This window comes from Colobus angolensis, unplaced genomic scaffold (assembly GCF_000951035.1).
Source record: "Colobus angolensis palliatus isolate OR3802 unplaced genomic scaffold, Cang.pa_1.0 Scaffold152, whole genome shotgun sequence".
NCBI classification, from domain to species: Eukaryota; Metazoa; Chordata; class Mammalia; order Primates; family Cercopithecidae; genus Colobus; species Colobus angolensis.
This window is the reverse complement of record NW_012114622.1, coordinates 4,434,010-4,459,895: the sequence shown is the minus strand read 5'-3', so window position 1 is coordinate 4,459,895 and position 25,886 is coordinate 4,434,010. Positions and strand designations below refer to the sequence as shown.

Here is a 25,886-nt window from a genome sequence, read left to right as displayed (position 1 = left end):
ATGGCACTGTTGTTTTTTAACTGTAAAAGGAGAGTTTTGCCTTGAGAAGCCGCTTGTGCTGCCTGCAGGTCTGAATGAGGCAGTCATTACCCACCAGTTTCAAATCTACATGTAATACTTCTATTACATTTGAAAAGAGTACGGTCAGCTGTGCTAGCACAGGAATTGTCCCTGAAGATTTTGGTAATTTAATAATGCTTGTAGTTACATCAAATTATCGCAAGCACCTTGGTGATCAGTCTGTCCCACAGAACTTTATTTACAGGTATGCAGATTTAGAGTGCTGAAATAGGCTTGCTGCTTTGCCTGTATATTTATCCTTCCTCGGTCAAGCAGTCCTCATATCACGATCCCACTGAAGGCAAATGTGCTCTCAACAGTGGCCTGGAACTTTATATATACAGATCTATATGGCAGCTACTGATCCCCTTTATATCTTCATTTTAATAAGAAGTCAGAAGGCTGACTCAATTATTCAAACTATGACTATTTACTCTGTTTAGTGTATTATTCTCTGTCAAAAGCTGGCTTATATGTGCAGATGCTATTTGAGTTTCTCTAGATTTCTCTGTGGAGAAATCTTGGAAAAGTTAAGATTTCTTAGCCTTGTCTAATGAGTAAATTTTACAAAACCGGGTAATCTAGACTGTACTGTTCCAGTCAGAATTCTGACACAATTATGGGGTAGACAGAGGGAGTCTCATTACATGTTCATTGTGAATTTCTCAAACTACCGAGTAGTCAATCTTTATGATTTTTGAAATACAATACATGGTCTCATTTTTTTCTGAGTAAACATGACAAAGATGAATGCTGTTTATTATGTGATTGAGGGATTTTATTTGTAGCCTTATATTAAAAGATCTAAATGATGTATTAGTAAGATGTGAATTTCAAATATCAGGCACCCTTATGGAAATAAGATTTATAGATCCACCAACATCCTGTGGAATATGATCAGACTCCACCTCAGAAAAAAATTTTATGAGCACAAATGAGATTTCTTAGATTTGTGTTTGCTTCTGAACCCTGATAGAGATTCACACGCAAGAGCTCATCTTCGAATGAAGGCTTGTCACACACTTCTCAGGTATGCCTGGCAGGAAACTTCGCGTGACTTTGATGAGGATGACAGTCTTCCAAAGAAAATGGAAAAGGGGCTCTTTGAAAATGTGGAACCACAGAAGAAACACAGGTAAAAAGTTGCAAAGGAATGCTCTTAAAGATTTCTGTCTAGTGTTAGTTTTCTCACCTTGGGACACATATATTCCTAAGAGTTTTCACTGCTCTTAGCTGCTGTTTCTATCAACATGCACATTTTTGTCTTATGGTTTTGATTAAAATATTTACAAAATTTTGCGGGAACGTCCTTTACTCTTTGGTTTATTTTGCTCAGCGTATAATTTCTTACTCATTTGTGTGTTTTTCTATTAAACAGTATGCTTATCCACCTTTGCCTCCTAACAACTTAGCACAGAGCCTGTATATTTGTTGAATGAGTGTGCGAGTGAACTTATGAATAAGCATTTAAGATGCCCTGATATTTTTAAGAAATTCAGAAAATGCAGTTTCTTCCTTATGAATGTTTTTTGTCAATGTCTAATGAAATGACAGGAATATATAGTACTTTGTATTATTTCATAATCTAATACTTTGTATTATTTCATAATCTTTAGATATTTTCTTGACATTACAGCAGTTACTGGAACATGTGAATTAAATGTTTTTGACACTTCAACATTTAGCACTAGGCCATGCACATAGTATGGGCTTATTAGATGTTTATAGATTAATTTAATTGGCAATGTGTTGTGATATGTAACATGTTAATTCTGCTTACTATAAGATCCTTAAGAGAGCCATTTAAATTATTAATTCATCATTATTTTATGATGTGCTATGAATTGTCAGAGGTGAGTTAAAAACTTGGAGAATGGTGTTCTGTTTCCAGGGATACTGTAGACAGAGGATAGAAACAATCATAGTTGGAACAGAATTCCCTTATTTCTCTGTTTTGATTTTACATGCCCCTGCCCCTGTTCTCTTACTTAATTTTTAATTTTACTTTTTCCTCTTTAAATTACCTTGTCAACTGAAGAAGTTCTTTTCTCTTTGCTAATGAATTTTCAAATATTCTCCTGGTAAACATTTATTTCTGTCACAAAATAAGCTCAGAATTCTACTTCTTGTGTCAGCTTAGAAGTGCAGTGCTAGTAGCGTTGCTGTCATTCTAATGCTATGGTCTGTCATTGCAAGTTCACGTGGTTCACATTGGAGCTCTCACCAACAGAACTTATAATCCCCAGCACATCAAGTGCAGGATCAAGTGCATGGGACACTTTTCTGCCACTAATGGAGGTTTCTTTGTCTCAGCTGTTCACCAAAGCGTAGTAAGTTGCACAAGCATTGCCATCAGCAGTTCGAATACAGAGATGGGCAGATTATAAGCTGTGCTGCTCCTCAGCTAGTCTTGGGGGTTCAAGGTCCCAGTCTCCGGTCAGGCATGGAGGTGGTTTTGGTGGAGAAGAAATCTGATGGTAGTAATCAGCGCTGGATACATCAGGAAGACAGCAGGTAATCCCATTATATTTGGGTTTAATATATCAAAAGGTGAATAGGATCCTAATAAGTCTAGCATGGACCCCACAGAACAAGCTGAACTTATTTGAGAGTTCTGGGTCTTCTATTTAACTTAGCTGATAATTCTTTATCCTAGCCAAAGAAGAGGAAGGGAATAAAATCAAATGTAAATGCTAGGTAAGCTATATACAATTTATCCACAATCAGATTCAGAGAAGGAATGTTCACTCTGATCCCCTGGGTATACAGTTTTATCTGGCCATTGGACTCAAGACCAAACTCTCATCAATGTCATTTTTATGAAATGAAGAGATCAAATAAGAATTCTAAAAAGTCCCCAATTTTCAATTTTTTTGATACTTTTCATTAACTTACTCCCCATCCTTCCCCCAACACACACCATCCCTCTCTCCTCCACCTTCATAAAATAACCAGTTTGTGATTTCCACTCACGCAGTATAAACTAATTCCTATCTTAGCAAATATATCAACCTAATTCAATGTCTGGTCCTGGATCCAAATTTAAACCAACTACAGTACTGTACAAAAGTTATTTTTGAGATAATCAGGAGAAATATAAAACAGCTTGGCTATCTGATGACATTAAGGAAGTCCTGTTAATTTTGTTGGGTGCAATAATGGTTCAATGGTTATGTTAAAAAAAAGTTCTGATAAGTTGGAAACATATTGTAGTATTTACAGATAAAATTAAAAGCTATCTTAGATTTGTTGTAAGACATTCTATCATAAACGAAAATTTTAAAACTTGAGGGGAATGGATGAAACGAGAATGACAAAATGTTGATAGCTGTTAGGTCCATGCTGGTTGATTACACATTTCTCTCTCTCTCTCTCTCTCTCTCTTTTTTTTTTTTGGTGCATATGGAATATTTCTTTAATGAACAAAAAAGAAAACAATTCCCTGTTTTTTAGATTGGTTTGCTTCAAATTCTACCATTAGTGTGATATGGTGGGTCTCCAGGGACCCTTTAATCTCTTGAAATAGTGTACAAAATGTATGTTTGTGCATCTGTGCAATTTATTTTTTTCTGGGAAAGAGCTGAGATTTTCACTGGCTTCTCAAAAGGTCTGCGATGAAAAGGCTTATGAATCAGTATTTTGAGGGAGGTTGCACAAGCTTCAGCAGGCGGCAGCAGCGGGCCCTACATGGGCAGCAGAGGAGCTGGTCTTACTCTGCTCACTGAGATGAGCAAAGCCTCCAGCAAGGAGAACTTGCTGGGCTGTTGTTAGAAAAGATGGGAAAAGCAACTGTGTAGACAGACCTGGTGAAAGTGTTTCTTTACCCCATTCACCTGGGCTAAGCTGCCTTTGCAATGTGGAGGTAGGACAGCAGGCTTTTGTTTCTATGAATGGTTTGCCATATAGAACCAGAATTCATTCATTCAGCTACCAAGGGTTACTGAGGGCAGTGTTTTAGGAGCTGTTGCTTTACGAAGAACAAAACAGAGAAAAAATCTTTACCCTTATGGAGCTAACATCCTAGTGTTTCCTCATTTCTACACTGTATTTAGCAATTTATATTACTGCCTTGGTTTTCTGTATTACAGTAGAGGTCCCTGCTTAAACCTAAATTGGAATTTGAGCATGGCTGATCAATTTGGGAGGACATGCATGGGGAACGAGAATGTGACCCTGCGGCAAGAGAAAGCCATTGCATGAATTTGACCCAGGATTACTTGGTCATTGGAAGAGAATACTAGTTCTGAATCTTACTCAGTGTCTGTCAGTGTTGTTTTGTTTTGTTTCTTTCTTCCTTCCTTTCATTATGACTGCTGTGGAGAAAGAAGGAGAAGGAGAAGTCTTTAAGGGAGAACAGAAAAGATAAATCAGTCTAGAACTCTATGAGATGTTGGGTCATGTGTAGCACTGCCTTGGAAAATCTAACCATGTGTAACACAAAAGAGAAGGACAGTTTCTTTCCATCTCCTCCCACTTTGCAGAACATTCTGTACTTTTGTCATCTTGGGAGCTCCTCATGTCAAGCCACGGAAAAGAGAGGCAGTTAGTGGAAGGGACGTGGTGATATTGGTCGATCCCTCATGGGAAACGTCAGAGTCCAGAGAGAAGAGGTGGAGCATTGGGGACCCAGTGGGACAGGATTTGCTCATGAGCACAAGTCACCCTCTAGGAACACCCAGACAGACTTGGACAAGAGAGGTTTTGCAGAAGTCTTGTTGATTAGGTGTGGACATGATTCAGAACTATATATGTCCCATGGCAGAAGTGTGTTTGCACAGTAACAGTAATTCTGAGCTTTATTGCACATCTTCCCTTAGCATATTGTTCTCTTTCATGTAGATGGGTGGCTTTTAAAACTCATTTGTTTTGATAAGCTGGTGAAACCTAGAGAACCGTGTGTTACACTATGTAGTAGAACTCAGTGGAAAATTACATTTATGTTACCCACAGTCTTTTTATCGTCCATATTTTACCCAGGCAGTAAATTAGGGTATATATACCCATGTACATTACATATGTGTATAATATATATCACCCTATGGCTGAAAGAGACTGCCCAAGAAAGGATAAACTTGCAATGGGGTCCCCTCCCCAAGGCTGGGGTTCAGGACTCATTAGAAAAGGTATGGTTCCATTCCACTGAATTGCAGAGCAATTTTACTGGCATGCCTGGCCAGAGTTTGTCTGTGGTGGCTGGGTGTCTTAGTCTATTTTCTGTTACTTATAACAGGATACCTGAAACTGGGCTGGGCACGGTGGCTCATGCCTGTAATCCCTGCACTTTGGGAGGCTGAGGTGGGAGGATCGCCTGAGGTCAGGAGTTTGAGACCAGCCTGGCCAACATGGTGAAACCCTGTCTCTACTAAAAATACAAAAATTAGCTGGGCGTGGTGGCACATGCCTGTAGTACCAACTACTTGGGAGGCTGAGGCAGAAGAATCGCTTGAACCCAAGAGGTAGAGGTTGCAGTGAGTTGAGATCGTGACATTGCACTCTAACCCAGGTGACAGAGTGAGACTCCATCTCAAAAAAGAAAGAAAGAAAAAAAAAAAAAAGAATACCTGAAACTGGGTAATTTGTAAGAAATGAAATGTATTTCTTACAGTTCTGGAGGTTGGAAATTCCAATGTTGAGGGGTGCATCAGGTGAGAGCTTTCTTGCTGCTGGGGACTCTCTAGAGCCCTGAGATGGCACAGGGCATCACACAGCACAGAACATGGTGTCACATTCCTTTTGTTATAAACCCACTAGTTTCACTCCCATTATGACCTATTAATCCATTAACCCTTTCATCTATGGATTAATCCAGGCAGACCCCTCTTTATCCAATCACCTCTTAAAGACTCCACTTCTTAATACTGACACATTGGGAATTAAGTTTCAACATGAGTTTTGGAAGGGCATTCAAACCATAACACTGAGTGAGCAGGACATAATACTCCGGAACATATAGGGGGGTGGAGTCAGTTGCTGGGCACACCAGCATGCAGAGGGAATGGGGTGCTGGTACACTAGGAGGCCTGAAGCATGTGGTGTCCATGTCAGGCAGGCACTGAGCAAAGGAACAATAGGCAAGCCCAGGCTTGAAGGTGCCGGGAGACCTGCATCCTGGGCACCTGGCTGGAGCAGAACATCACTGGGTACTCTTACTCCCAACCGCTGACCCCCTGCCACAGCCAGAAAGAGCCGGAGAGCCCCTTCATCCTGCAGTCTTCTTCCAGCACACTCTACTGAGAAAGCTTAACCTCACACTTACTGTGGGGAAGAAATTCTTAAAGGATTCACATTCATTATTACAGAGCATGCATGGAGCTGAGAGGCAACACAGTGCTAAGTGGCACAGAGGGAGATCTAATCTGGTCATGCTACTTTGTAATGTGGCTAATCCTGTTTTCCCAAGGACCTTTCACCTGGTGAGTAACCCTGACCTTGTGCTGGCAGTGTCTATGACCAAGACTGGAAATGAAGTTTGTGGCTATCCAGTTATTGTTCAGGTAAGATACGTATGGCTAAAGATTAGTCATGGCCTTTTAATTAAATTTAAGTAAAGCTTTATGCTTCCTTGTAGTGGAAAAGAAAACTGTCTTAGGATCCTATTTGATTGTTGTTAAAATATTTACAATAGTCTGCCTAGATTTTAAATTGAACATGTTCATGTACCTCTTAATTTAGTTTAGTCCAACAGATGGTGATTGTGGGCTTGCTGCATGTCAGGCACTATGCTAGTTACTGAAATCAAACCCAATGGCAAGCATGAGAAATTGTCCCAACAGTATTCATGAAGCTTATGGTCTCACTGGTGGCTGCAGGCAGGTGGATGGCTATTAGATGCACCTAAATTTGATCATCAGGAACATATGCAAGGCCCCCGTTTCTAAAGGCCTTGGCAGCTGGTGAGAAAGAACCTAGTCAGGGAGGTCTTCCCGAAGGATGCAAGATCATCAATGTTAATTCTACCAAACGACCCATTTGAAGTTCTCTTTTCATTTACTGTTGCAAATGCTTATAGCAGCCAGACAATTTATGGAGACTCCAGAGAAGTCTGGCTTTATTTGAGTTTTGGAAAAGACCTAGGAAGATCTTTTTTTTTTCTTCATATTTTTCTGTCATTCTCACATGCTTATAACCAAAACCACTCCTAAAAGAGTATGTGTTTTTCCTTGCTAGTAAGGGAGAAAGTGTAGAAGCATTCCTGCTTTGCATTTACTTTCTGTGTCCTCCGCAGTATTTTCCATCCTCTTGTTGAACAGAATAGATTGCCTCCAAATAACATTTGTTTTATTCTGTGTTTTTAATAGCAACGAGGCAACTTGTTTTGCAGGCCCTGAATCCAAAATTGAGACATAGCAATCTGGACAAATACCAAAGCTTAATTAAGTCTTCTATCCTGGTGATAAATATGGACTAAAAAGTTATTCTAGGAGATACAGTACATATGACAATACGTTCTTCTCTGTCAGGTGCCTCTTCAGTACAGACCACAGTGAGATACAACTCCATACACATACAATTTTAGTACCTTAATCATTTTCGTAAAATTATAGATATGCATGGTTTCTCCCAAGGTTACCATTTCGTAAGAAATAATTTGAACCCAAGGTAATTTGGATTACCTTTCAAGAATTTTTTGTTGCTAGTGTTGTATTTATTGAAACAACTGGTTTGTGAGAAAATATTAAAGTTCATGTAAAATAATAAAAATGAGGCATGGCAGGTTAATGCTATTAGACCCTTTTCTGTCCCTTGAAAATATAGTCTTTGGTTTTCCAGACCTCTGAGGGAGGCTTTATTGTCTGACCCATTAAATCAATTCTTGGGACTCATTTATTTTCTTCTTTGCTATTAAGCTCTCGCTTGGTAAAGTAGATGTTATTAATTACAAAAGTTCCTTGAGGTGTTACGATATATTTAATTAGGACTAGTCTACTGGTTTAAGTTCTGTTCAATTGAAACTATTTCTTTACTTGTACTTGAGCCAACTTTCACAATTAGAATAAATATATTGTTTCTATTACATGTTTAACTGAATGTACTTAAGAAATAAACCTCTTTGATAATCAATGAAATGTAAATTAAAATAGCAACAAGGTATTTTTTATCATTTATTATATTCATGTTTTGGAAATATTGCCCATTTTTTGGCAAGAATGTAAGGAAAATGGGTCATTTAGTATATTATTGGCACAAGTGCAAAGTAAAATAATTTCTCTAGAAGGCATTTTGATACAATCTTTAAAATGATTTTTTTATCAGCAACTCTACTTCTAGAAATTCGTCCTAAAAATTATCATGGGTTTCCCAAATATTTATTTACACTATATGTTTATTTTAGAGAAATTCTGAGAAAGAACCTACATGTTTAACTATTGAAGATTAGTAAAATATCCCTACAATGAAATGGTATATATTTTTACGAGCTGTTAGAAAAAGGTTCAGGGAATATTGTTAAGAAAAAAAATTGCAGTTACCAAATTGTATGCATTTTATGATTCTATTTTTGTAAATCAAATAATGTGTATTTATAAAGATAAAAAGATTTCATCTCTAATCACTAAAATTTCAAGAGTAGTAGTTGTTACTGCATGGTGGGATTATGAGTAATTCCCTGCACTTTCTGGATTTATGCAATGAAAAACAACACTACTATAACCCTCTCATGAACTCACTTGACTCCATATTTTGCCTCTTTTTTCAGAAATATAAGCCATACAACAATGGAGCTGCCAATCAAAAGTGGCATTACATGAAAGATATAAAAGCACTTGTGGCCTTTCATAGCACTGCCTTGGATAAGGAAATTACATCAGCAAATTATGCTGGCATCTGTACATCATCTGTTATTAAAGAGGAAAACATTGATCAACCAGTAAGTGGTTCCTTCCTCTCAAAGATAAGAGAAAAAATAGGGTAAAAGAGAGTAATTTAATAAAACAAGAAAAATTTTTTCCCTAGAAAACTTTATGATCATACAAGTTGAATGCTGATTTTTGAGTGAAATCACTTAGACTCTGATTCTAGTAGGAAAGAATGAAGGAAAATTGTGAGAAAAAACCAAATTAGGTAGTTTATATTAATCTAACATCCTTAAAATTTTTATTATGGAAATTTTCATACATATTTCAAAGTAGAGAGACTAGGACAATAAGTCTTCATTTATCCATCATTAGTATTTAACTATTATTTAGGTTTTGCCATGTTTGCCAACCCCAGACATTATATTATTTCACCTCCATATTAAGCACATACTTCTAAAAATTTTGGACATTTTCTGACTTACACTCATCATGCCATTCTCACAGCTAGCAAGATTAACAATAATTCTTTGGCCATCTAATATTCTATCCTTAATCAAATTTCCCAGGTTGCTCTAAAATTTTTTTTTATGGTTTGTTGGTTTGTGTCAAGATTCAAATAAGGTCTCCATGTGACACTCAGTGGCATAGTCTAGCTCCATTTTCATACTGAATGCCCCTTAATGGGATTTGTTTACTTTCTTCTTTGTGGCATCCTTTGACTTGTTTCCCCATCCCCCATAATTTCTGTAAATGAAATTGAGTCCTATAGTTGTAACTAGATTTATGTTTAACCTTTTTTTTTTGGCCAGAATCTTCACAGGTTTTCCCACGTTTCCTGTGTATCACTCACATAGGCAATGTGTGGGTTTTCCATTTTTAGTCATGATAGTTATGAGTGGGTTCAGGTGTTTACAACCTGATTTCATGTTTAAAAATTCCCCAATGACATTTCACTTGATGTTGCCCTCTTGTTTCAAAAGGGTCAATTTTGTCTAATTCTATCATTTTTTCCTACATTGATTAACTAAACTTTTAACAGAAAGAAGGACTTTAGCTCATCAATTCAATATATGACTACTCAAAAATATGGCTGTAAGGGAATGTAGGATGAACACCTAGTTCTTTCTATTGATCTCACTTATCTATTGCAGTGTAACAAAACCCCTGAAAATTTAGTGGCTCAAACAAAAAAAACACATTTTTTGCTTTGTGAGCCAGCGATTTGAGCTGAGGTTAGCTGGGCAGTTCTGCTGGTCTTGTCCCAGGTCACTAATGTGGCTACAGTCATCTGGTGGTTCTTTGGTAGCTGGGTGTTTTTATGGGGATGGGATGGTCAAAGATGGCATCCCTCACCCATCTGGTGGTTGGCAGGCTGTTAGCTGGGAACACTGGTTCTTCAACTACACGGCTTCTCGAGCAGGCTAGCTCAAGTTTGTTCACATTGTGGTCTCGGGCTTCCAATGGCAACCAAAACAGAATAAGCTCCAATGTGCAAGCACTTCTTACTCATCTGCTTGCATCACATTTGTTAGTGCTATGTTGGCCAAAGCAAGTAACACGGCCTTTCTCAGATTCAAGGAAAGAAGAAAAGGAGAAAGAGATTCTACTTCGTGATTGGTGGACCAAAATGTCACATTTTAAAAGGGCATGCAAATAAGAGTAGGATGGTTTTATTGTGGCCATCTTTACAAATAATCTGCCCCAATTTCTAGTGGCCAGTTTGTAGAGTTTTAAATTGATGCCACTTTACTTCCAACAGTCTCCGATGAGTTGCAGTTTTGTTTTTATTTGCTTGGGGTTTATTTGTTTTTATTTATATTGTTAGCATCATTAAAACTCACAGGATTTTATATATTTAAACATTTTCAAAATGTTTTAGTTATGGTTCTTTCTGTTGCTCCCTAATTGTCCCATTTTGGGGCAGTGGAGGCTCCTTCATGTTGGCTCCTGTGTCTTTTGGACATGATGATGGCTTCTTCTCTTTCAGGACACAAGATATCCCTTCATTGTCTTGTATATTTCTTGCCCCAAATCTGGAGCTGGCCATTCCTCCAAGAAGCTGATTTTTCACACAGTTTATATTCATTGGTGTTGAATTGTCATTACAGAATTTGGAAATACTTTAAATTTTTAAATTTAGCATTTTGGCTAAATTTATGCTAAATTTAAATTTAGCATAAAAATTTAAATTTAGCATTTTGGGATGTTAAAAGTGCTATATTTATATTGTAAAATGTTCTACAGCAATGCTATAACAATTTAGATGCTTCTATATAAAGCCATGTTTGTCTCCCATTTTAGGGATACTATTATCTCTCACCTGATGGAAAGAGAAAAACTATGCTTTGCTTGGCTTGTGGACAATCCATGAGAACAGAGAAGGGATTGAAACAATTGCTTCCAGGGGTTCCATTCCTCTGTGTTTCAGGCACCAAGACTCAGAAGCCCTTCTTACAACGGCCATTCAAGGTCATCAGTGTGGCTGAGGTATGTAATGATCTGAGCTCTGCTAATGCATGTATGGCAACAATTTGGAAACTTTGATGCATTCATTATCTGCCTTGCACTCAAGTTCATCTCCACTCATTCAATTTATCTTCCTCAGATGCACCTTTACCATTCTACCTGCATTGATTTCCTTTTCCCCATTGTAATTTAAAATGCATTGTCTATTAATAGTTCAATAGACTCTTTGAAGTTAATTGGGCACTTCTGCAGCTTTAATCATTTACTGACATATTTCACTGTTCACAGTGTTGCTTTTAGGTGAGGAAGTAACTGCAAATCTTTACTTCATGGAACAGCTTTTTGCCTATATACACAGGAAAAAAACTTCTTTTTACTAGTATGGAACATTTCAGGGGGAATTGGACGTGTTGTTGTTAATGACTGTTCAGTTTGGGGTGCCTGAATTCACACATCCATGTCTAATAGTATTTAGAGTTCATGGAGAAAAAAAACAAAAACAAACTCTGCCACTTTCCTATAACTACAGAAGTAAAAACTAAGGGAACTTACATGCCTGAATAAAAAGGAGCAATTCCTAAAAGGTGGAATATCTTCCAGCCTGGTGTGCTCTTCAGGGCTTGCTCACCCCATCCCCAGATCACCCTCCTTCCTTCCCTAATCCTGATACGCATTGGGGTTACAAAAAACCGGTTACAGAAAACATCAACAGAAGCAATTTGAAGGAGAAAGGAAGTCAGTCCTCTGGGAAACCTGAAAGCATCTGGTTTGCTTTGAAGATAGTGGGATAATGTTAAGGAGGTGGTGAGGAGTTGGTTGGAAAGAATCCCCAATGCTACAGAATTTCAGACAGAACTTTGCCCTCAGGGCAGCATCCTAGTTTGGGATGAAAAGGGAAAGCAGAAGAGTGGTGTTCACCACCCTTACTACCATGTGGTTAAAGCTACAACCATTCCCCTCCCCATTCATCAACATCTTCCGCCATATGGTGGAATCATCCTAAAGTTAAAAATTCAGAGGCTATCTGTCATGTTAGTGTATGATTACTTTAATCCAGGCTCTCTCTGGCATTGCAGAGAGAAAGCAAAAAACAAATAAACAAACAAACAAAAACAAGAGAATGCCAAAAACACAAACCAGATGCCCAAAGTCACCTAGTGGCTCAGTGACAGGCCTGGGAGGGAACTGAAGAATTTGGATCCAACATCCTTCCAACTCTAGTATTCAATATCTCTAACACATGAAGAGAGCATTGCAAAATGTAGGCACCACACACACATACACACATTTATTAAGAGGCTGAAGTGTAGCAAACTAAAGCAAGAAAGTTTGAGTAAATGTACAATTTATTTTAAAAAATAAATTAGGTTGATTTGTCGTGTGACGAGGCTGAAAAAACTCTAAGTTATTACCAAGCACGTCTATTGTCTTTACGGATGAAGACCTGCACGCAAGCTGCATCTCACAGTGGCATGGCAGCCACACACCAGAAGGCAGTGAAAATAATTGCATACAAAAATGGGGATGGATATCGTAATGGGAAGTTAATTGTGGCTGGAACATTCCCCATGGTAAGTGGCTATCACTTAAATGCTGTTTGTATCTTCAGAGGTAATGATAATGGCAATTCTTCTGACAAGAAAAAGCAGTGGGATTGACTGATAAATGTCCCTGGCCAGATTCACCAGTTAAAGCTGATGAGATCAAGATCTCTGTTTACTGAAAGACATTTTATTTCATTGTATGTCAGTGGATACAGACTTAGAAACCCAGAATTCAGTTTTTAGATTGGCTCTAGAGTAGAGATCTGTAAGAAAGAGGAAAACAAAACTACTAGATTTTCTTCCTTCTTATGATAGACGGAATGCCTTTTTCTGCCTTGTTTCTCATGCCAGCTTCAAGTTGTATGTCATCTGAATCATCCAATAGATGCCACCTCATTCACCATCTGGAGTATCTGGGCATTTATTTGTTGATAGGATGTTTTGTTTTATTTTCAAATTGGGGAAGCAGGGGCTGGGTTAGGAGCAACTAGGCGGTCTGCCTTGGGGGCTGCTCCTCATAGTCACAGGAAGAGAGGAGAAGCTAGAAGGCCCAGACCCAGCTTTGTCCTTGCACTACTTGGTGATTATCTTGACTATTCACTCTGGCCAATGCCTTTAACAATGTATTTTACAAGTGATGTTTGATATGATATGGAGTTACCCTGCAGACTTCCTTGCAAGCACACGTATCTATTCCCTCACCTCTTTGGTTGAAAATATATTTTTAAATTAAGATATGGTCATTCAATAGACTAAGCAAAATACAGAAGTTAGCAACTCCAAGATTCACCCAGGGATCCACAGCTGGCTTTTATGGTCTTGGGCAAAAATTTTAATCTTTCATCCTGTTTTTCCATCTGCACAATGGAGGCAATAATACCTGTCAGTTCTTGGTTTGAAGGTTAACTACTTATTTATTTTGAAGCGGTTTATCAGTATGAAGTATTACAACAGTTGTATAACTTATAAAGCAACAAATTTGAAAGTGGATTTTTAAGTTGAACATCTCTTAGAAGATACTCTGATGCTAAAATGTATTAATATATGTCAGCTGCCATGTTAAATTTTTGGAGCTAGGAAATTTACAGCTGGATTGGACTACTGTTGTGAAATTAGGTAGGACAATCTAATATGGAAAATAATCTCTGATCCAAAGATCAACATCAGTAGTAATTCAGCTTTCTATTTTCTCAAATTCGATTATTTTTTTTTCAGATTTTTAGAGATGACAAGCTTTTAATGATTATTCCCAACCCTATCACTTTTGCCTGTCAGATCCTTACTGCCTGTGTTATCTAGCTTCTTACAGAATGCACGGAAAAACTCGGGCTTGCCAGAGCAGCCTCCAAAGTATATGCCAAAGATGGAACCCCAATCTTTACCTTGTGTGATTTGGTTTTATGGGCTCTAGATGAATCCTTTCTCCAGAGAGACTCTGAGAAACAAAAGCAAGATGCAGCTCCTGTTGGAAAAGAACAGATAATTGTTGAAAGTATGGAAGGTTGGCTACAATCTACAGCATTTAGCTGATTGATTCTATTTATACTTGATCATAAAAATGTTAAACATGATTATTTCATTTAGTCACTTTTTTCAGAATTTCAAAATCATAGGAAGCTACTTTTGTGACCCAAAGAGTGTCAATGAAATTCTCATGTTGTTTTTACCTTGCAGAATTATAAGAAAAATTAAAACTTAATGCAAATTTTGATTTTAGCACTGAAACAATAAATAAATTACATATAATTAATAAAATATGTTTGACCAGTTCAGCTACTTTATGGAACATAATCATTTTTTGTTCTTACTCAGAACCAAAACCAACTGGAGACCACTTGAGAAATGGGGGCTGGATCAATGGAAATCTCTTGCTACTATTAGAAGGGAAGGTGTCCTCTCTGTCTCTCTGTGCTTCCACCATCATTCACCTCCCCTTCCCTGTCTCTGTCTTCTCCACTCTTTACTATCTCCCAGAAGCTCCAGTCAATGTCCATCTATTGTATTTTTGAGCATATTGCATGATAACGGTCTGTTTATAGCTGTGTGTGTCTTATTAGACTATTCGCAGTTTGAGGGCAGTGACTGTGTGTGTCCCAAACAACAGTCTGCTAAAAAAAAGCAAGTCTTGGTAGTAGTGATTCAGTAGTTTTCTCAGTATGAGATTTCCACGGTTGTATTGAGAGGCATAATTTAAAAGTTAAGAACTTGGGTTTTGGAGCCAGAATACCAGGGTTCAAATCCCAGCTTTGTCACTTGCTAGCTCAATGGCCTTGGGTAAGTTGTTTAACTACTCTTGTATTCCAATTTTCTTATTTATAATGTTAGGATACATTTTAAACTATATTTTACTATTTTAAGTTTCTTACATAAAATTTACATATTTTACTATTTGTAAAATAGTCAATTACTTCATGGATATATATATATATATTTAATGTGTCTTCATTACATAGATAACATTGTCTTAGTCCATTCGTGTTGCTGTAACAGAATACCACAGGCTGGTTAATTTATAAAGAAAAGAACTTTATTTCTCGCAATTTGGGAGGCTGCGAAGTCTAAGAGCAAGACATTGGTAGATCTGGTTGTCTGGCGAGGTTACATTCTCCAGAGGGGAATAATGTTTTGTCCTCAGACAATGGAAAGCAGAAAGGGCAAAAGAGCCCAGCACTGTGCGAAGCCTCTTTTATAAGGGTCTTAATTCTATTCACAAGAAGAGAAGCCCTTATGATCTAATCACCTCTTAAAGTCTCTATCTCTCTTAATATCATTACATTGACCATTAATTTTTAACACCAGAATTTTGGAAAGCACACATTCAAACCATAGCAAATATATCTATATATTTTCACTTGAACACATATATATATGTGTGTATATATATATTCAATATCTGTATCCATTTGATCATCATTAATATATTCATTTGGTCCGCATAAATATGAATATATATTCATATGTGTATTTATATATACACATGCACATATAGAACTTAGAACAGTGCCTGGTTGATATTTACCAAACATTCAGTGAAATTACTTATCACTTTTGTGTATAGGATATTACTTATTTCGTCTTCAAACGAGTTTTAAGAAATAATTATGTGAACATTTAATGCCTAGCTGATTGCTGAAGCATATATTTCTGCCTTTATTTGGCATATAGAATATCTGAACTTCAGGTTTTATAAAATTATAATTTAAAATGCTATTCTTTAAATTCTTATTAAAAGCCTGGTTGCAGTAATACTATTAATGTAGGACTATCAAAAGGGCATTCTTTTGATTGCATCTCTTCCTCCCTATATTCTAAAGGGTATGCTTAAATCAGGCAAGGCCATCAGTAGACTGCCCCGTTGATGGAACTGTGGCTTGGTGTTATGCCATCAGTTTGCATTAAGGAACTTTAAGGAAACAGCTGTTGGTCAGAATTCAACATGGTGCTTACTATGCAGGCAGTGGTTAAGAGCACAGCCTTCATTGGCAGATGGCCTGGATTCTAATCCTTACTCTGCCACCACCCAGCTATGTCACTAAAGCTCAGTTACCATATCTGTAAAAGAAGACTGATAATAAGCCCTAACTCAGAGTCTTAGAGTATCATTTTTAGAATCACATGAGACGATATATGTAAAGGCCTTAATAAAATACCCAGTATACAGTAAGTTCTCAATATATATTAATTTTCTTTTGCAGGGTACTGTTAGCTATATCACAAATAGCCTCTTTATGAGGACCCTTAAATGAATTTTTCTCAGATCTCAGAACCAGGAAAAGTGCATTTTCTACAGAATTTCTCACTATATGTGGGCCATATGAAGCTGGAAATTGTGTTTTTCTCTTTGCTTTGGCCATTAGGAAACTCAGAGTCAAAATTTTGCTTTATCTCTAGCAAGTAAAAACAGGGTATTTATTTCAGTTTAACAGTAAAATAATATCTAACATCTATTTGATGCTTATCAGAGTAAACAGGCCAAACACTATGTCTTCTAAGCATATTACTTTGTTCTTTTAAAAAAAGAAACAGCAGAATGAGATATTATTATTCATTTAAAATATAAGAACACTAAGGTACTTTATCCCTGGCTTTAGTCTATTCCTATACTCCTTTCCCCTGTGCTTGATTTTTTATCTCTATTTTTTCCATTTTGGAGTAGGTATTTTGGTAAGCCACCTCAAATTTCTTTCAGAACTAGGTGATGTGTAAGAAAGAAATTAAAACATATTTACGGCCGGGCGCGGTGGCTCAAGCCTGTAATCCCAGCACTTTGGGAGGCCGAGACGGGCGGATCACGAGGTCAGGAGATCGAGACCATCCTGGTGAACACGGTGAAACCCCGTCTCTACTAAAAAAATACAAAAAACTAGCCGGGCGACGTGGTGGGCGCCTGTAGTCCCAGCTACTCGGGAGGCTGAGGCAGGAGAATGGCGGGAACCTGGGAGGCGGAGCTTGCAGTGAGCTGAGATCTGGCCACTGCACTCCAGCCCGGGCGGCAGAGCGAGACTCCGCCTCAAAAAAAAAAAAAAAAAAAAAAAAACATATTTACAATCTTATTAGTTTTTTTTGTTGTTGTATATGAAGTTTCTGACCAAATTTATGCATTAATCTCTGATTTTGGCATTGCCTGTTTAAATCAAATTAAGTTATTAATGAATAATAAAATATTTTGAATAAACAAATTCAGAAAGCAAATTTATTCATTATTCATTGAACAATGATAAATGTGTCATTTTTCCACCAGAAAATCTAAGAATGAAAGTGAAAAACAGATTATTTCCAAAATCTGTGACATCTGATAATTTGGATGGTATAGAAAAGTCTTTGCTTACCCTCATCCTCAGAAATCCTATTGCCATCTGGGTATCTTCTGGTGAACCATTTCTACCTCCAAATGGTAAGTTTTTTGTTTTTGCTTTCTTTCAAGCAAGTATATGAAGGGAGAGAGAAATACATTTTATGCCATCATAAGAAAATGAATTAAATGGGTATAATATCAACATAATAACATCAAATTTGCACAAAGAACAGAAGGTTCATCAATTAATATGTGCATAAGGATAGCTATACTCTCATATTTGCACATTTGTCTGTTTTTTTCTTACTGGAATGGAGTATTCTGTGTGGAAAAATGTCTAATTTAGTTGATAAAGAGATCCTTGGTCTATAAGACTGAGAATAATGGTATACATTAGAAAATAACAAATGAGTTTAATTCACACTGAGGACGACCTGTCTGCACATTTTCATTTTTAAGAATTGCACCCTTTAGGCAGTAGGTGGATGTTTAAAAAAATGAATGGTTCCAAGCCAGGCTTTCATCACCTCCAAATAGTTTGTGGAAGTGGAAAATGAAATATGGCTATTGCATATGGTAAATCTATATAATAAAACAGCATCGCTCCTCTTCTTTTTTTTACCCCTCCATTCCATAAAGAAATGCCTTAAGCCCTGTCATCTTTCAAATGAGGTTTCTTTTAATGACCCTTACCTTTTAATTACTTGTTTCTAATTGAATCTATTTCTTTGAGCAGAAAGTTCTTTATAAATTATTGCTGTGCGTGATAAATTACTGTTGATAAAACATCTTGTATTTGTATTATTCTAGCTTTGCAGAAAGCAGAAAAATTAGAGAAACAGAACTGGCTGAAAAAGGACAGAATTTTGGCTGATCTAGATACCATGAGACACAAAATGAGACAGTTAAAAGGTCAGTATGAACTATACCAAGCATAACTATATTTAATTCAAAATGTAACCTCAAATTGCTAATGGTTATTTTCTACCATTAGATACCAAGTGTTTAACTAAGGAACATTATATAAATATTGTTTTACATAAATCATTTGAGCAAAGTCTAAAACCTAATAATATATTTTTGGTCTGATTTTATATCTGTAAATTTTATATTAAAATGAAATACCAAATGACTTCTGCATATGTTTTAAAAATTAGGAAAGTACCTGGGCAACAGAAACTACCCCGTTGTTTTGAAATAATCCCTCAACAGACATTTTGTGGGCTTTGGAATTAATCTTTAAACAAACCTTGCTGTCATTCCTTGGGTATTGCTAGGGAAGAATTTTTTTTTTTTAAGTAGTCTGAATGAGGAAGTACTAAAATCTTCAGAAGTCAGTGTCAGTAACTTAAAATGACTCCTTTTTACACAGCATGAGACATGCTAATCACAGTCCAAGTGATCAATTATTGGTCTCCTCCTTCTATTCTCTTTAACACAGAATCTTAGTTTTCTGACCTTATACTATTCCCAGGACTTGACATACAAATGGTACTTTGGGGAGAAACAGTGTACTATGGACTTGAGTCTAGGAAGGAACACATTTCAAACTCAGTAATTGCCACATCAGAATTTCAACTCCTGATGCTGTCTTGTGTCAAAAGCATATGAATCTTGCTTCACTAAATGGCAGAACTAGTCCTAACTGCATTAGACTGAACTGTGGTTTGAAATGGCTATTACCAGTTGTTACCAAAAGAATTGGGTGTAAGTGAAAATAATTACTACTACTAACTTCTGCCACTCCTACTATTAGACATTTTCACTTGAATGTTCCATGGACATGTCCAAAACTACAACTGTCATATTACACCAACACCAATGCCTCCTTTGTTTCAACTAGTAGTGGGTTCTACTACCATCTACCCAGGTGTTCCTCCTCAAAAACCTGGAAGTCACTCTTGGCATCTCCCTCTCTCTCACCTTCCCCAAGCAAATATTCAGTAAGCCTAGTTACTTTGAATCTGTTAAGTTGATCTCAAACGAATGTCACTCTCTCAGTCTATATATCATTATTCAAGTTCAAGCTACCATCATCTATATATTCCTTGGACCACTGGAACAGTTTTCTAACTGGTCTCCCTGCTTCTGTCTTGACAATGGTTTCCATTCTATAAATAATGGTGACATTCCGAAGTTGAAATTATCATGCAAAAATGCAAAGGTATTATGATACTCCAGGCACAAAATCTTGCAAGGTTTCCTATTATCTTTAGGACAAATCCTTGAAACTCCTTAGCATGGCCCTTTATAATCTTATCTCTGTAAGTTCCTATTTCTTCTTGCCCACTACGTTTCATACATTTTAACTTTCTTTCAGCTCCCCAGACATACCATGCACTCTCTTAACTCTGAGCTTTGGCACATTTTAGTTCCCTCTACCTCAAAGTTTTCCCTCTGCTGTCCTCTTAGGTTGCTCCTACTCATTATGTGTTTTTAAGGTTACTTGTTACTTCTTCCCATAAGCCTTCCTCAGCATTCCAAGCCTAGGGTAATGTGGTTTATCACACTCTGAACTTCCCTCCAATAGTCATCATCATATTATTATAATTACCTGTTTATGTGACAGTCTTTCCTATGTTAGATTATACATTCTATACCCTTCTCATTTGTTCTCTGAATAGTTGCAGAATGACCAATTTAAAGAATAAATGGAATTGCAACCATTCGCTGCAGGGAGTTTCCTAAGCTCTATTCCTGCATCAACTTCAATGCTGAAAATAGCACCTGGTATAGCTGCCTTTATTAAATTCTGATTTTATATTGTCTTCAGTTTTTCTTTCTTTCTTTCTTTCTTTATTTGAGATGAAGTCTCGCTCTGTCGCCCAGGTTAGAGTGCAGTGGTGCCATCACAGCTCACTGCAAGCTCTGCCTCCCAGGTTCAGGTTCATTCTCTTGCCTCAGCCTCCCGAGTAGCTGGGACTACAGGCACCCGCCACCACACCCGGCTAACTTTTTTGTATTTTTTGTAGAGACGGGGTTTCACCATGACCTCATGATCCACCCACCTCAGCCTCCCAAAGTGCTGGGATTACAGGCGTGAGCAACCGCACCCAGCCAAGTATTTTAAAAAATTTAAGCTAATTTGTCATCATCTACAATACCACTGTTTAAAACTCTGTATTTTGTCAGTGATGTCCATTCTGGAGGGATCCATTGATGTGGTTTCTCTTAGAATTTAATGCTAACGTAAATCTTGTCTCTATTGACAAAGTGGTATGTTTTCTGCTATGAAATATAAATTCAACACATGCTTATAAAACATTTACCCTCATGAAGGCCTTTTTCTAGCTGGTGAGATTATGAGGATAAATAAGAACAAGTCTTAGTTAACTGCAAGGCCTATAAGATTGTGAGCTTCCTCAGGGTTGGCTAAAACAGGAGGTATGAATAGTTGCTAAATCAGCTATTCTGTGTTATCATAGCCATTGGTAATTGCAACAAGCATTTATTGAGTATATGCTATGTACAAAACACTGTGCTAAGCTGATTTTACATTTCATTGGTAAGCATGAACATTGGTAATATTAATCATAATGCTAGTAATTACTTTGTTGGGTTTTCACGATTAAGTAACAAATGTCAAATCTTTACTACATGGTTAGTATATAATAAATACTCAATAAATATTGGTGTAAGGATTCCTGAAAAGGCAACTCATTTACCCACTTGGGGTTTTATAAAACTGATAAATAAATAAAACTCAGGAATGGCAGATCAGGCTAAATTATCAATGTTACATGTAAAGGCAATGTTGGAGCATTTAATGTAGTGCGAAAGTGAAATAAGTCTGCTAACTGAAACCCTAGATTGGGTGGGCTTACCCTTGCAGACACAGGTGATTCTGAATGAGGGTGGGCCTCCCAATAAGACAGGGAATGGGGAGAGCTGTCTGGGCAAGACTCATCCCATGAAAGAACAGCAAAGCACTTGTGTTCTCTAGTTTCTAAGAGAAACAATGGGCCAAGAATCCCCAGCTTATTTTCCCCAATTTCCAATCAGAAAAATAATCTGCAGTGTCAGTGGGGCTCCATCCTCAAAATGAAACAATAGGACTAGGGAAGAGGCATGTCTCATTAATAGTTAGCGATTATAATTACTATCCCCTGATCTCATGTGAAATAAAATAGGATATATGGGAAAATGTAATAAGAAAATACAAAATAATTCATTCAATACATTACTACATGGTGTCAGTTTATGTTATTCATACCTATGTAAATATAAGTTTATCATAAAAACCTTTCCCCAAACTAAAATCTTTTGTGATGACATTGTCTCTTCATGAAAATTATAGCACAAATGCATTCATTTCCTTAAGACCATTAGAAGCAAGTTGACAAAAAATGCATAATGTTTTTTCCTGTTTTCTAGACTCAATCCCTAGCTCTCAACAGTATAAATGATAAACTTGCTGAACTCTCTGTAGATGAGCAAAATTGTATTGTTCAAAATGCATTCTAAATAAAATATTTGTTGAAATGTCATTTATAAAAATGTATGGGCCATAAATTAATGTTATCTGCATTCTCTAAATAGAGTTGGGTAAAAACTATATTTAGTATAAATTTGTATTATGTATTTCTGAGGTGCCACCATGGTCTTCTCAAAAGTGCATTGCTTAATGGCATTGTCACTGTAACTCACTGACTGATTGATTCAATTATGTTTTCTTCACATCCATAAAGTGTATATGAATCCTTATTAGGGACATAGCATTCTGGTTTCCCTGAAAAGTCATTGTTGCCATTTATTTTTATGCTGGATCTCTTTCCATAAACTTGAGCTAGAAGAGCACAAGTGCTTTATACTCTATAAGTACCAGATTATTTTCAGTTTTGTTTGAGTCATGGTCTGAAAATCTTCACATTAAAATTATGTTGACAACAAAATTAAGACTCAATTTCATTTTAGTAATTCCATTGTTTTATGAACCTAAGTGTTACTCTCTCTAAGAAGCCTTCTGTGGTGCCTCAGACTAGGTTAGCAAGTCCTGTTAGGAGCTGTTATAGCTCTTGTGCTTTCCGGGTGCAGCCCAATTACAATCCACTATTGGTGTAATTATTTCCTTGATGTCTGCCTTCCCAGCCAAACTTGAGGCAGGAACTCATTCTCCAACATGTTTGTGTTTGCATTATCCAACACAATGCCTCACCCATGGCTGTTGTTCAATATAGGTTTTTGGAAAGAAGATACAAGAGAAAGCATTATTTTTACTTAATAAGTTTAGAGATCAATATGAAATGCGGACTGATTATATCTTCAACACAAAAAGAAAACAATTTCATAAGTGCGACTTTTTAAACCTGTTTTATAACTATTTTAAGTGGTCTAGTAGAAAGAACACATAAATTGCAATCACCACACTTATTAAATTATGCCTGTGATTCTTTAGAATACAGTATTCCAATAAATATTTTCTCTTACTACAACTTTCTAACAGCATAAAGGGCACAGCAGAGGTGTCAGAAACTAATCGTGCTCGCAGGGTATTATTAGATAGAAAAAAAAGATTCCTGTCTCTTGGGTTAATATTATTTTAGAAATACTTAATCCCCAGGCTGCTAAGCTAATTGTGGGGGAAAGGCTTATTATTAGTAAAGAGAACAAAACATATGTTCCAATACTAGAAGGATGATAGGGGCTATACAAGGTCATGAATTCTATTTGACTAAATTACCGTTGAACGATATCATGGATGCGAGGCTGGGGCCAGTGTGGAAATTAGCATGTTATCTTCCTCTTCTATCTGTAGAGTACGTATGTGAATCCTGGCTATTTAAAGTCTGAAGCTCCCATATGAAGAGGTATTGTTAGATATTATTACCTTAGGCATCTTTGCTTTTATGATACTTTAGTATTTTAGCCTATGCTCCTGTGTGGAATGATTTATACGTAGAAAGCCAAATCAATGTATTTGAAATCTGAAAGCCTGTCATCAGAAACCAAATTTCTAGGACTTGTTTCCTCAGGGCGGCGAGTAGCAGCATGTCAGCCAGCCACCATGGTTCCTACCAAAAGCCCTGTGCAGCCTGTGGTGGTTGAAGGAGGCTGGACTGAACAGACTCAAGAGGAAATTAAACTCATGGAACTTATAAGACATACAGAGGTATGTTCTTTGGGATTCTGGACATTAAAGACGCTGCCCTTTTTATGAGTATTTAAAAGTACAATATCGAATTTTAAAATGATACTGTTAATATATTCTCAGCATCTGATCAGTTATGACCATATAAGCATATGCCAAGCATTGAGTTGGCATTTGAAGAGTAGCTGTCTAAAAGACAGCCAGCTCATATGAGGGTCTGTTTTGTTTGAATGGAGACCAGAAATTATGACCTTAGCAAAGAAGAGAAAAAGGCCCAATGGATATGTACAAAGGTAATTATAATAATTGTAGTCAAGTTGAGCCTTCTGGCTTCATTGCTCATTACTCCTAAGGGCATGTCTCAATATGTAAAAAGAGCAAGGAGCAAAATACTAATTGCAACGGAGACATTCACAAGTGAAGAATTTAAAAAGTGGTTTCAGTCCAATTGGTTAATCAGTCAGGATTGTCAGACATAAAAAAGTCGAAAAGATAAAGGTCAGCTGTTGAGAGAGGACCAGGGAGAGAGACCAGGGAAAACTTTTTTGCTTTGTGAAGTTTTTCATCAAAATGATATATTCCTATTTAATAAGATTTCTCAAATTCGTGAAATGTGTTCAGTCTAAATCTTAGGCACGTGCCCAAGTCAAGGTTACTAGAACAAAAGGAATTGACATCCCTAGAAATATGACTTCGTGCCAAGCTAAGAAGGATAAATCACTGACCAGGGAATGAATGCAAAGCATTGAACTAGGACATGCTTGAGGTAGAATAAAAAGCTGCCTGGCAGGGATCTGGCAAAGTATAAGGGTGGCTGCTGTATTTTAAAAGACAATAAGTAAGGACTGAAACAACATTCATGTATACTCTTGTATGCATTTCTTGGTTAGAGGAAATGATGTGATTCTAATAAAAAACTCATTTGTTAGATGCAGAGAAATCTCTCAGTAGGGGAAACATCATGCAAAAGCCCAAAAATACTTCTCTCTTCATTTCTTCACATTATAAATGAAAGTTAAATGCTTTGCCAAAATGACTGCCTTATTATTATTATTCTAATGATTGCTCTTGCCTTTAGTGTTTCATTGAAGCAAGGAGAATTTACTAGCGTCAGTGACAAGAGAGGCTAATGTACTTAATAGTTACTTCCTAAAAGTTTTTCCATATAATTTATTAATTACAAGATATTTCTGGATTTTATCACATTCTTCACAAACACTGTACAGACAGTTCTCTAAACACAACATTCTCTGGGTTTTTCTTGACAGGCACACCTTTCTGAAATCCAAGCAATGGAATCCAAAAGAAATTTTCCAATTGCAACTAAACCTACAGCAGTCAAGCCGAGCAGCCTGTATAAGCAGCCCAACACAAAAAGAGTGTGGATTTATCTAAATGGAGGCAGACCTGAAGATGGCACTTATGCCTGGGGCAAAACTGTTTCAGAGGTAAATCTAGTGTGAAAGGAGTGTTTCATAGGCCTGAGTTCAAATCCCAGCTCTGATATTTCTAGATTGTTTGGTCAAGCAAATTACTTCTATGACCCTCATCTTCTTGTCCATAAAATAGTAACAGCACTTTCCTCGTAGGATTGATCTCATGATTGAATGAGCTTACATGTGTGAAAATGTGAAGTTCAATGTGTCTGACATAGATGTGAATCTGAATATGACACTCGTCCAGCAGAGAACTGTGCCAGTTCAACCCACTCCTACCAAAGAGTAAAATCTAAACTTTAAAGTAATTTTCTTCATTCATTTTATTATTATTATTATTTATTTATTTGAGACAGAGTCTTGCTCTGTCACCCATGCTGGAGTGCAGTGGCATGGATCTTCATCCATTGTAAATCCAGTTCACAAGAGTGACTTTTTTCACCCATCAAGAATCATTTATTAGATATGTTCTATCTAAGAAAAACAATGATACTCATTAGAGAAAGCCTATCATGTTCTTACTACCCAGAGTCCTAGAGCTGTTAGAATTCTCACTTCACAAAGTTAAAATATTGACTAAGGAAAGAGGAGTAACAGTTCATTCTTGGTTTGTAATTTCAGTCAGGGATACAATTCTGACATTTTTTCTTTATCTTTAAATGAAGACTTTAGGCACATAATAAATGAATTTGGATAATCTTT

General features: G+C 36.9%; 1 protein-coding gene across 1 annotated transcript in view; it reads left to right on the top strand.

Annotated features, from left to right (window-relative positions):
* DCDC5 (doublecortin domain containing 5) overlaps nt 1–25,886 on the top strand; it is an 83,860-nt gene that overhangs the window by 28,789 nt on the left and 29,185 nt on the right. The window contains exons 6-16 of the mRNA XM_011936411.1: nt 1,037–1,195; nt 2,374–2,574; nt 6,461–6,554; nt 8,756–8,926; nt 11,157–11,342; nt 12,689–12,892; nt 14,165–14,357; nt 17,607–17,759; nt 18,471–18,572; nt 23,633–23,769; nt 25,017–25,196. Coding sequence (XP_011791801.1) covers nt 1,037–1,195; nt 2,374–2,574; nt 6,461–6,554; nt 8,756–8,926; nt 11,157–11,342; nt 12,689–12,892; nt 14,165–14,357; nt 17,607–17,759; nt 18,471–18,572; nt 23,633–23,769; nt 25,017–25,196 — 1,780 coding nt within the window. The remainder of the gene's footprint in view (nt 1–1,036; nt 1,196–2,373; nt 2,575–6,460; nt 6,555–8,755; nt 8,927–11,156; nt 11,343–12,688; nt 12,893–14,164; nt 14,358–17,606; nt 17,760–18,470; nt 18,573–23,632; nt 23,770–25,016; nt 25,197–25,886) is intronic.